Raw genomic sequence first — 13416 nt, forward strand, 5'->3', positions numbered from 1 at the left:
TTAAAAAGAAAATAGTTGGTTTATTTCATGTGCAGTGGGCTCCTTCCAGTACACTTGACTTCTGCCTCTGGAAATCGCTGCCATCTTCACTTTCAGTAGTAAGAATTATAAATTTAGTTCTGTGAATATATATATTTTTCCCCAAGATGGAAAAAAATGCCTGCTGACAACCAAGATATGGCATGTAAATTATTTTCTTTAATGTCCCTAATAGCCACATGAACATTTTTCTATTCTGTGGTGTTTTTCCATCTGGAAGTCAATCATGTGGTTGTATATGTGGTGAATTAGATTTTGTAAAAAGATTACATAGTGTCTTCTTGAATGTTTTATCTAAGAGAAGAAATATAATGGGGTCCGTGCTACTTCTGGCTGAAGCAAGACAAGTGAGGATATTTTTTGTTTCTATTAAATAATTCAATTGCAGACAGTCCTTGCTTTGATGCAGAATATAAAAAATAGGTTTAAAAATACTGTAGGGAAGAAAGCAAACTACTAGTACAATCTGGATGACCAAAAGATGTCTTCTCACAGAATTGTAAGTCAAGTCTTTCTCCATAATGGATGTACAGGCCCTTATGTTTCTCAGATGTCTGACAAAAGAGTAGTACGAAGTTAGCACTACTAAAAATGAAAATCCAATGAACATGGTTCCAATGAGACCTGCAATCTGAGAGATCATGGCTCCCAGTTCCATCTTCCGATTGTAGCACCAGATTTCTCCTCCTTCTGTGGCCTCTACAACTGAGTAGTATATGATAATGGGAATAATTATGCCCAGTACAATGCCCCATATGTAAATGCACAGTTTTCTAGCAAAGGTGGGCTGGCGAAATTTTTTTAATAAGTGGCCATAAAATATTTTCTCATAGCATGAAGTTGTCTCTTGGGTGGAATCCTTTTTCATTAAAGTAGCATAGCGGCTCACAGCAATCCAACTTAAAATTAAGAGGCTGACAAACATACTTACATGCATTGATAAAGTTCCCAGAAAATTGACCACCCTGCATTCTGCAGATTGATATTCCCATTGGAAACCTTTCAGGAAATAGATACCCATGAAGGGCATGGCACTGCACACAAGTAAGTTTGCAGTCACAAGATGTGCCAAGTAGATGTGTGTGGATGTTTTCTTACCTATTTTTGTCAGAAATACCCACTGAGAGAGTGAGTTTCCAAAGAGACCAAAAATACAAAGAATGGTGTAAGTGACTGGTAAAGCTCTGGAAGTGATCATGGATGGTTGAAGGCATGTTGAGTTGTTACTCATTTATATAAGATCTTCTTGAATTTTGTCACAGGAGCTAGAACAGAATTACATATAGTTAATATTAACACTGTAAGTGGTATTTAAGCCAAACAGTAAAAAAAGCATTGGATGAAATAAAATAATAGCAAAATGTATTGAATGGAAAGAGAAAGTGTAGATGGCTTCTTACCTTTTCGAGTCACAATGTCCAGTTGTGATACAAGTAAAAATGTGCTTATTGTGATAGATAATGCTTTTTGTCTAAAAAACAAAAGTTGAAACAAATAGTTTAAGGTTTATGATTTTATGTGAGAGTAATTTATAGTTCTTATAAAGCAATATGTGATGACAAATTTTGTCTAGAAATGTAATTTTTAAAATGTAAAGCATAAAAAAAGTTTTAAAAATAGAATGTAAAGCATACATTAATAGTACATACTGGATCAAAGAGAAGTGTTACAAAAGTGTTTTGTGACCACATTAGAGGGGTAAGGCTTTTGATTAGCACACTGTATTTGTAAGTACTTTTTTAAATGGTGGCTTTTGTGGCTAGGTTAAAATTAATCTAATACAGAACTATTAAAAGAGTCACTGGGGCTGGGAGATGGCTCAGTAGAATAAGCGCTTGCCTGACAAGCACAAGGGCCTGAGTTCAATCCCCAGTTCCGCAAAAAAAAAAAAAAAAAAAAAAAAAAGAATCTCTTTGCATAGTTCAAAAATAACCTTAGTTCCACCTGAACAAAGCTCAGGCAGTGGCCTGAATTGAACAGAAGGAAAGCACAAAGACCAAGGACAGACTGAAATCTCAGGATTTAAAGACATCAGTAATTGTTCTTTTAAAATATCACACTTCAAAAATATTAAAATTATGGGTCATGCCTGGTAACACACATCTGTAATCCCAGCACTTAGGAAGGCTGAGGCAAGAGGATCACCCTAAGTTTGAGGTAGCCTGGACTACATAGTAAGTTCAAGGCCAGCCTAAACTACTGCAGAGCAAGACTCTGTCTCAAAAAAAAAAAAAAAAGAAAAAGAAAAAGAAAAAAAGTGAGGGTTCTGGGGATGTAGTTCAGTAAGAAGGCACTAGACTTAATCTCCATTACTGGAGGTGGAAGTTAAAATTGTACTCAGAATTCTAGTTACTATGCTTGTTAGGTAGAACCCCCCCTCCAACTGTGTTCTCATTTGTAATTTACTGCTCTCTGGTTTTGGGGGTTTTCCAATAGAAAAAGCCCAGAGAGCACTAAATGGTTTATCTATCAAAATACTGTGTTTCTTTTTTCCCTCCAAAGTATTAGAGATTGAATTCAGGGCCTTCGCACTGAGCTACATCTCCAGCCCTCCCCACCTCTTTTTTAACAGTGCCTCACTAAAATGTCTCAGTTAAGTTTGAATTTTCTATCCTCTTACTTAAGCCTCCCAGCGTGCTGGGATTATAGCTGTGCACCACCATGCCCATTTCATATGATTCTTTATTTGTTTATTTAGAGATACGATGTTTTAATCACAGTGTAAATGCAAGTATAATTTTTGCCTTTTACATCTTTATCACTGTTCCTGTTGCAAAAGGTACGCAGATATGCCAAAGAATCACATACAATCTCCCTTTTATCTTATTTTTCTGCTTATTTCCTTATTTTTTTTCAAGTGAGAATAGCAAAGAAAAGTTATTGTGTTCTGGTCAAGTAATAACTGTGGTCTGTATTCCAATGAGCCACATTTCCCTGTGCTCTTCACCATAACTCTCTGGACACCACATCTGCCACTATTTTATGATCTATAGCAGGATTTCTCAGTTTTTAATCACATTCTCTGCTTTGGTAAACATAAAAATCTTACCATAAGCAGATTTCTGAACTGTCTCCAGCCCCTCCAGTCTATTGTACTGTCTATTCCTCTTCAGAATCATTGTTTCATTGATTTTTCCATGGCTTGGATTACTTTTGAACTTTATTTCAAATTTTATAGACATCAAGATTTTTCCCAAATGTAGTATTATAATTTTGAAAATAGTTTTTAAACCAAACAATCCACATCCAAAAACTTAAGAGCTGCACAGTACCGTTGTGTACAAATATTAAGACCCTTAATCAATGGCTACCACTGTCCTCGTGGTTTTATTTATTTACAGTTTTCATTTAAAAAGCAGCCTGTATGCTTCAGAGTGAGTTTGTATCTGGATTATTAAATTCTAGTCTGGATATAATTGGTGCAAGCTCAGTTATAAATATATATAAAAACTAATCTGTAACTTCGTTGATCAAAAATTCAGTGAAACAGAGTGAAGTAAACCAGTTTATTTCTTAAGAAAATCCACCTACTCACAGTAGACTGATTTTAAACAAGGAATGGGTCTCTATGGTATTTACATAAAGCACTAGCCCCTGCCTTGTACAGATGATGCATAAGATACTAAAACCAGCAGAGGTAGTGGTGCTTCTGTATGAATATCAGCAGCAAACAGTCTTAAACAAAAGGTAAGGAAAAGACTTTTGCAGAGGTTAGTTTTAGCAGATGATGGTGAGTCTGCATCTTAAGGGCTGTGTAATCCTTCTGTGTACAAATACTAGACCCTTAATTGGTGGCTAACACTGTCCCCATGCAGGAACTTCAGTGACAACTAGTTCACCATCTTTAGCTCCCCAAATTCATATCTCCAATCCCTCTCCTTTAGAAATAAATTTCACTTCTAACGCTACTAACTGGTTGTTTTCTAAAATTTGGGAAACACCATTAAACTTAAGAAATCAAATCAACATGACACATTACAGATACAGAATTGCTTTCTAGAAAACATCTCCAAGTCTACATTGCCTTCAGCAGAGTATCTGTCTCAAGTCACTAGTGTACACATTGTATCCCTGCTAATTTGACAAATGAGTAAGTGCTATAACTCTAGCAATTACTAATGATCACCTACATAGTTATATTCAGCCTTAGTGTTGTTTTCAAAGTTTAAAGTTTAGTTCTGTTAGAATTTTAATAGAATTAACTTTAAAGCTAAAAATGAATAATCACCCTTACCTGTATGAGCAGCTTATGCCAATTAAGGTTCTATTGTTCAAAGTAGGGATGCAAGTTTCAGACTGAAAATTCTCTGATCGTCAGTCTTCCAGTGTCCTTAGTCAACATAAATGGATTCTTGTATGATGCCAGCTACAGTGGGGGGAAAGGAAACTAAATAGGGTATTGATGAAATCCAGTAGTTATGGCTAATGTAACTATCTCCTCAAAAAAACAACCCTCATTTCTCTATTTCAGCAGTGAGAGGAAGTTTGTGGACAGTATATACATATATTGACTTCCTTATTATTTCATGAACTAGTTACACCCCATTTAACTTTATTATCATGATTGGCTGAAATTCAAAGTTTTTAAGCCCCCATAAGCTAGTTTAATATGACATCATGATAGATGGCACCACACTACAGTGCCCCAGTAAAATACTGGTACAAATTTATCTGTAAACTTATCTATAAAATTATAATGTGGGTGATTTGTTTGCAATTCATGTTCATCAAGAATAGAAGGAGAGGGGCTAGAGAGATAACTCAGCAGAATAAGTGCTTGCCTGGCAAGGGCCTGAGTTCAATGACCGGTTCTGCAAAGAGAGAGAGAGAGAGAGAGAGATGAAGCTCAAAGCTTTCTTACAGTAGCATTCTGGAATCAGCTATTGATAGAACTACATTAGAGCTTCATGATCATCTATGGGTTGAGATTCTTTGTTTTAAGGTTAAAGAACCTGAGGCCCAGAGAAGCCAAAAATCACACTGGTTTTGGTCCCAATTTTGTTACTAATGAACTAACTCACTCTTCTAAATGCCCTGTGTTGCATCCATTCATATTCAGTGTAGTACATTATTTGGAACATTTTGGTAATAGATTTGGAAAATCCTGTGAAGTACCAAATATGCCTCAGATCAAATGAAGTTATAATATAATGAACTGTGAAAGCGCTTTTAGGAATAAGATTATTTAGTCAATCTGAACTACCAACTAAATGAAAGCTAAATGTGTGCAGCTGGGGAGCCAGACTGCCTCAAGCACCCTTCCTTGGGTAGTTAAGCCAGAGGAATCTGAAAGAGAACAGAAATCTAATTTCATCAATCCTGAGCACTTCAGTTATCAGTAAATCTGCATTTAAAATTAATAGGAGTCTTTGCTTTTTCTCATAACCTCAATGCTTATCATATTTTCTATTGATTGCACAAATTCTCCCTGATGTTTGCTAGTATTTTTCTCTAAAACAAAAATGAGAACTCCACATGGAGAATATTGTTCTGCTGCTGTGCATCTTTGCAATATTTGCCATCATCTAATTAAGAACAGCGACTCAGGGTTACGTGGCAATTGATTGCAGAATAATTTGGCTTTAGAATTCCTTCATTTTTATTTCAACAGTTTGTCATGTTCCAGGAAAAAATTACTTAGAACAAAAAATAATTGGGTGCTGGGGATGTGGCTCAGTGGTAGAGCACTTGCCTGGCAGGCATGAGTTCTCAGTTGGATCTCCAAGACTATAAAACAGTTTCAGATAATTTAGAGAAAAAAAAGAATGAAAACAGAATCTAGTTTATAAGTTATTGAAAGATGGTTATCATGTTATCTGTTTGGGCTTAAGCACCTATGGTCCAAAAGCAGAATTTCCTTGCTTTCCTCCATTGTCCCCTGTTCAGTAAATAATACATGCTATCTAGGGCTTGCCCTTGATTCCTCTTTCCTTCGCATCTCATATCCACTCAGCTGTGGCTGCTACAGTTTCTACTCGCACTACCACTCTTTAGCCATAGTTCATGAGAACTTCGTATGTGCCAGACTTTCTACTATCTGCTTTACATGCAAGTCCTAGACCTCAATGCACTGAAAAATAAATCTCTTTGTTTCAAAACTGAAGCTCAGAAAGTTTGTATAAGTTTCCCAAGGCCACACAGCTGTCTGTCCGCTCAGCACTGGTGACTAGTTCCTGTCAGAGCAAGTAATTCAATAGGGCAAGCCTTTATTTTTTTTCTTTTTTGTCTGGTTTCTAAAGTCAACATTGTCACCTCTACAGTATTTTGTTGGTCACACAAAGCTACCTTTGATTGAGTGAGGGTTAAATATCAGGAAATGATGATCACTGGGAGCTATTTTAGAAACCAGCTACCATAATTGTTAAGCAATCATTGAACCAAAGCGTCAGAACCACTGTCGGACCATTTATGGGACAAGAATGACTGGATTGGTTTAAGTTTTGCCAATTCTTAAGCTGCTTTAACTTTTGTACTCTGTATTTTTTCTTAAACAGGGCAGTTCACTCAGCAAATATTTGCTGGAGCTTATACTGTGTTTCTAGTGGCATGTGGAGGTCATAGAAGTACTGTGTTAGCCATGAACTAAATTAAGGTTTCTGGAAATACAAGAGAGATTCAAAGAATTTACATTAGTATGTGTGACATAGTCTTCACATGCTGTATGAATTAGAAAAGGGAGGAAGCAGTCGAAGTGGCTCTGAAAGGCTTTGTGAAAACAACTGATGGGAAAGAGAAGACAATGAGTAGTGAGCAATAATTCTGTGCCAAGTTGTTTGCATATGAGAACCCTGGAAGTGACTGGCAGAAATTGAAGCTTAAAGAGGTTGAGCAGCATACTCAAGGTGACACAGCTGGTAAATTATATTTGAAGCAACCATTTTCTCTGCTGTAGAAGGCAGAAATTATTGGGTTTTCTTACAGATCAATAAGGATACCTCATGATACTCATGAGAAATAAACCAGGTCCAGCCTTGAGTACTTGTAACTTCAGGCAAGGTTTCTTTCTCTCAACTCTAAGGTAGCAGAAATTAACTATAGAAGAAATCAAGGTTAACTTTTTTTCTTTTTGTGAACTCTGGGCTTCATTAAGCTAATTTTTCTTCCAGAAATATCAGTGTAACTTCATGATTTAAGTGACTTTCAGTTTTCTAATTGAAATATAAAATATTCTATTATATGTTTCTTTTAAAAAATGGGGAAATAGGGGCTGGGGAGATGGCTCAGTAGAATAAGTGCTTCCCTGGCAAGTGCAAGGGTCTGAGTTCAATCCCCAGTTCCGCCCAAAAAAATAAAAATAAATAAATAAATAAAAATGGGTAAATATTGTTGAAACTGTTAGAAAAGAAGTATCAGAAAATATTAGATTCGCAAAAGTATTACTTGCTAAGCAAACACTTTAAGAATAACAAAATGTGTTGCAAGTTCTTTGTCACAAGTGGCCCCTCTGGACTTTCCTTACTTAGGTCACCAAGAGTTTTCTTTGGTTAATAATTTTTTCCATCCTTCTCCTCTTCAAAGTTCTGCTTCTGTTGTCCAGTTCAAAGGCTCTTGCTTAACAGTTCTAATGACTTCCTATATCACCTGTCTGTCGCTCATATCTTAAGTGTTCCACCCTGACCTTTACAATTCAAATACTGTCTTGTACTAAGTTTCCTTGAAACTTGTGTAAGTAGAAAGCACATTTTTAAATCTGGCCCTAGAATTCCACTGGAGTTGTTCAGTGATAGTGGGTGAAAGAGCAGGCATGTGGTCATTCATTTAAGCACTTCATAGTGAGTTGTATATGGCAGGAAAATATGGGAACTTTCTTGACTTACCTGAATTCTTCTTTTTTTCCAAGATAAGCCACAACAAGTTTTACTGTGTTCAAACCTTAAACTGCACACATTTAAAAATATTGAAATTATAAAAAGTTTCTCTTATGACAAAATGGAATAAAATTATAAATCAGTAATGAAAGGAAAGCTGAAAAAGTTACACATGCAGAAATTAATTCATTTCCAAACAACCAGTTAGTCAAAGAAGAAATCACAAGGGAAATTAGGAAATACGTTGATATAAATGGAATCTTACCTGAATTCTTGGGGTTAGAATTAGGTACCTTATCAATTTTTCTCAGATTGAAGCCAACAGATTCAGGATAGATTAGTCATACCTGAACTTATGCGCTTCACCTAGAAAGTTATTTTAGGCTATCGAAGCTAGTGTCTAAACTGGCTGCAATTGGCCTTTTAAATATTTTGTCTGACTAATCAGGAGTTCAGGACATCGATGCAGAAAGAGAAGCCTAATTTTATCCACATTAGGACATCACATTCTAAAGATAATGATTTCTCAAAAAGAGAGGCAGTGGTAAGCCTCATCCGTTCATTGCACACCCAAGTCCACTGTTACCCTTAGGAGGGGTGAAGCACAGCTCTCTTACTCAAAGCTGTGGTTTGTTTGAGCCTCACTTAGCCCCCTGCTCTCTTCAGGATGTGGTGTCTGGCCACAAGCCTGTTTCCAGTTGCACTGTTCTCAGGCCCTTGCCTCCTGCTACAAGCTGCTCTAAACACCCCTTCACCAGGGTGCCTAAAAGGAGCTCTCCTCGCTTGTAAGAGCTGATTTCTCAGTAAACAGTGGGAGTATTTATCTCAAGAACTGCTAAAAAATAATAAGAATAAGAATACAGTCCAGGGGGCCGGGGAGATGGCTCAGTGGAATAAGTGCTTCCCTGGCAAGCACAAGGGCCTGAGTTCAAGCCCCGGTTCCACCAAAAAAAAAAAAAAAGAAAGAAAGAAAGAAAGAAAGAAAAAAAATACAGTCCAAAACTTTCACATTTATAATAGCAAAGAAAAAGTGCATGTTAGTGTGGTAAGGAACACTAATGACAAAACCTAAGTGGTCCTGATGATCCAAGTTTCACTTTTCTTCAACTTTAGCTTTTGTCTCTTCATATAGCACTTACATGCCCTCCTAAGAGATTATCTTTTACCAATGTACTATAGCAATGGCAGTGGCAGTGGCAATCACAAGGATTAGGATCGCCTCAGGTGGCAGTTGGAAAGCAGCTGAAAAATAAGCCGGTTTACAGAAGGGAAGAAACTTAAACAATCATGCTTCAGAACCAATCATTCTTTTTTGAAAAGCCAAAAATAAAAAATTCTGAAAATGAAGCATTTGATAGATTCTAAAAATAATTTGTTCTACTGTATTGCTGCCATACAAAATACACACACACACACACGGGATCTCAATTCCAAGAAACAGCCACTTGCATTGTAATGAGATTGATTGAGTAATTAAAAAGACATAAGATATCACTGTCCGGAATTATCACTGATCCGTAGTCCACTGACTCTCTCCAAGACCAAGGTTTCCTGGATATTTTGTTACTAATCACTTTTTTAAATTTGTAGATAAAATTATCTTAAGTCCTCACTCCATGTCAGTTTCTGTCCTTATTGATTGAAGGGCAGAAAAGAAAAAGGGATGTCAAGGGAAGTTGAGAAAAGTTGGGTATCTGAGGTCTTCTTCCCATACCTGTTAGGGTCTCTCTAGTTTCCCATATATAGAGCCTAAGTATTGAACTAACAAGTTTTCCCAAGAACAACTGTTAAAAAATAATAAATAGGGCTGGGGAGATAGCTCAGTGGAATAAACGCTTCCCTGGCAAGCGCAAGGGCCTGAGTTCAAGCTCTGGTTCCACCAAAAAAAAATAATGATAATAATAATAATAATAATAATAATAAATAACAGTGGCTGAACTGCTTTTATATACTTTAATTCATATGTTTTTAAAATATTTGATATAGCTACTATTATTAATTTCACTTTCTTAATGATTGATATTTATAAAGAATAAATACCTTGCCTGCAATAATATAACTGGTGTATCATAAGGCGTAAGATTCAACCCTTTCAGAGCCCACATTCTTTGCTAGAAGGCATTATCCTTAGCATTCAGTCCTTTGGGGTTCACATTCTTAGCTGCTGTGTTGACACCGATCATACATCAGAGCATTCAAAAACTTTAATTATTGCTTTGGGGAAGATAACCAAGTATCCTCAGTAACCAAAACTACATCTCACTAATGGACTAATTTCAAGGTTTCAGTCTAGGAGGGCCAGGGAGATAACTCAGCAGTCTAAGTGCCTGCCCGGCAAGCGCAAGGACCAGGTCTGATCCCCAGTACCAACTGCCATGCTGGCCCTGGAACCCTGGGTGCACCATGCCAGCCACCAAAACCAGGTGAGGTGGTGCACACCTGTAATCCCAGTGCTGCAGAGGCTGAGACAGGAGGATTACTATGAATCTGAGCTGCATAGCGAGACCCTGTACCAAATAAATAAATAAATAAATTTTAAAAAAATTTAAGGATTTCAGTCTGGGAATTTATTAACTCCTTCCAAGTCTCCACTGCAAAAATACTCATCTCATAAATAATCTCAGGGCCATATTTTGAGATTTTATATGTATATTTTTTCTCTTTGGCACAATGGATTTTCGCATTCATTGATGATTAAGCCCTACATCAACAGGTTCATTGCTGGTTACATCTTGGTAATCTTTTGATGACTGGAGATAGGTTAGAGTTAGAGTGATCATTTTTAAAAGAGAGTACAAAATAGTAATAAAAAAGAAAAACTTAGAAATGATAAAGAATTTCAGTGAACAAAATAATATGAATTCAACAGTATTTGTTGTATTGCATAGTGTTGTCTTCAACTTAGTTGTTCAGATTACCAGATATATGCATGCAAAATTAGAAAAAGAAAAAGTTATAAGAAATTAAGAAGGAAAAAAAATTTTAAAAAGAAGACAAAGTATTAACTGTTCCTTTCCATAGACTGGCAGAAATCCACAGTACAATTATCCGAACAATCCTGCTTACATACATAGATATATCTCTTTCCCCACTCCCTCTCCTGTCTTTCTCCCCATCTAAGTAATTCTTTCCTTTTAAATAGGCTTATTCCCTTTTCCCAGTATCTATTGTACCCTTCAGATTGTATTTACTCTTTTGGGTTCTTACACTTAGAAGACAATACAGTGTTTGCACATGCGGATCTGATTTATTTTTTCCCCATAATTTTATTGAGAAACAAATAGTAATGAGACAGTTTCAAACCAAATTGGTAGGACAGTTTCAATAATTCACACATTGCATGCATTCTTCCTAGTGGGTAATTGCTGTACAAGATGTGGACATGATATCCTATTTACAAACACCATTAGAACAAATCGCTCTGTTCATTAAGGGTCTGATTTATTTCACTTAATATCCTGTAGTTGCATCCATTTACCGATAAAAACCTCAAATTTATCCTTTTTATAGCTGAATAATACTCCATTGTGTAAAAATACCATGTCATCTTTATCCATTCTTCAGTTGATGGGCATTTGGGTTGCTTCCAAGATTTAGCTATGACAAATTGGGCTACTATAAACATGGGTGCAAATATTATCACTGTGGTATGAGGTTTTCAGTTCTTCTGGAAAAATACCCAGGAGGGGAATAGCTGGCTTGAATAAGACCCCTAATCCTAGCTTTTTGAAGAATCGCCAAAGTGGTTGTAGCAGTCTGCACTCCCACCAAGACTGATAATTTTAAATCATCACTCTAAACAAGTCTTCTTGTTTTATATATTTCTACATAACCCTGTAAATAACATGGCTTAATTTCTAATGATGGCATGTTGCCTCATCTTCCTTTTCCTCCAGTGAAAAGCAGCCTAAAATGTCTGGCTTTAATAAAAATACAAATAAAGTAATGAAGTCTGGGAATAATAAAATCACAAGTGTTTCATGCCTCCAGATTTCTAATAGAAAAAAAAAATAAAAGCAGGAGAAATTGTGCGTTAGATTGTCACATAGAACAGATCAGTGCGCTGATCCCTTCTTGGGTCATACTTTGGCCAGCAGAGGGCAGTGTATCGCCAACCTTAGTGAATCTCACTGTTATGCTGGAAGCTGAAGCTGCTTACACAGCACTGTTTTCCTGCGGAAAACTTTAAACCGTAGAAAAGTTGAGTTTGTTTTTATTTAAGCGCTAATAAAATCATAAACCATCTTATTTTAGTAGATTAAAACCAACTTAGATTTGCTAGAATAAAAGTAATTGTATAAATAATGGGTTTCTGTTCTTAAGCTAAAAATTCAGTGCCATATCTGCCTTTAATAGGATATGTCCTCTGAGGATTGTTTTGTTTTGTACTAGTTATGTATTATCATAAGAGCCACATTTTTAAAATCTCCACAATCATAATCATCTTGGTGGTAGAAAGAAACTCTGACAGTTATGAAAGATTTTTCTTTTTAACATCTTCTGGTTTTTCTTTCATCTTTTTTTTTAAAAAAAATCATAGTAGTTGATGAATATAGACTTAAAAAGTCAAATGGTACTTACTGCCAGGCATGGTAGCACATACCTGTAATCCCAGCACTTAGGAGGCTGAGGCAGGTGGATTGCCAAGAATTAAGTCCACCCTGGAGTACAAAGTAAGTTCAAGAACAGCCTGAGCTATATGGCAAGACATCGTCTCAACCCTTCACCCAAAAAGTCAAATAGTATTAAAAAGATAGTGTTGAAAATGGAAGGTAATACATAAAGTATTATTTCACCTTTTGAAGAAAATACTACAGTAGAACTCAAATTTATCTTGCACTGGAGTCACATCTGTCACCCAAACAATATGTGAATCCTTTCATCCTAAGAGATGGCAGTGCAAGGTAGTTGATACCTGAATTTGATCCTTGGTACCAAGAAAACAAGAGACAGAGACAGAGAGACAGACAGATGACAGGTGCAGAAAGTTAAATACCATATGTTTTCTCTTATATAAGAAATCCAAAATATAAACAGGTGAAAATAAAGGAAAGCTGAGAGAAAACTAGAAGGTACACTTTTGGGAAATAGGAAAGAAGAATGGGGGAGAGAGAAGAATAAACAGATTAAAAATGATCAAGATGTATTATATATGCGTGTACCAATTTCCCAAAACAAACCTCATTATTCTGTATTACTAACATGCACTCATTTCAAAATTTTTCAAAAAGCCACACTAACTACTTGCCTCATTATTCAGCTCTCCATCGGGGGTGTACATGCTTGTTTTTATGTCTATGAAAGAGCACACAATTTGTTACTAAATCTTTAGTAATCATATCACTTCCCATCCTGCAAAGATATGGAAAGCCTGAGTTTCCTGTGTCTGTCTCTGTCTGTCTCTGTCTCTGTCTCTCTCTCTCTCTGTCTCTCTCTGTCTCTCTGTCTCTCTATCTCTCTCTCTCTCTCTCTCTCTCTCTCTCTCTCTCTCTCTCTCTCTCTCACGCACACACACATACGTGTGCTCCCACACATGTACACACATACCACAGATCCTACACACACACAC

At 36.4% G+C, this 13416-nt stretch overlaps 2 protein-coding genes across 9 annotated transcripts in view; one reads left to right on the forward strand and one right to left on the reverse strand.

Annotated features, from left to right (window-relative positions):
- Positions 1 to 13416, forward strand: part of Cask (calcium/calmodulin dependent serine protein kinase) — a 514903-nt gene that overhangs the window by 306245 nt on the left and 195242 nt on the right. The gene's annotated exons all lie outside the window — the stretch shown is intronic.
- Positions 169 to 4407, reverse strand: Gpr82 (G protein-coupled receptor 82). Its single transcript, XM_004645569.2, has 3 exons — positions 4274 to 4407; positions 1440 to 1510; positions 169 to 1304 (listed from the first exon to the last, which is right to left on the reverse strand). Exon 3 carries the CDS (start codon positions 1268 to 1270, stop codon positions 260 to 262), a length of 1011 nt encoding a protein of 336 aa, XP_004645626.1. The 5' UTR covers positions 1271 to 1304; positions 1440 to 1510; positions 4274 to 4407; the 3' UTR covers positions 169 to 259.

The sequence above is a fragment of the Octodon degus genome, unplaced genomic scaffold, assembly GCF_000260255.1.
Source record: "Octodon degus isolate 3935 unplaced genomic scaffold, OctDeg1.0 scaffold00232, whole genome shotgun sequence".
In the NCBI taxonomy this organism is placed as follows: Eukaryota; Metazoa; Chordata; class Mammalia; order Rodentia; family Octodontidae; genus Octodon; species Octodon degus.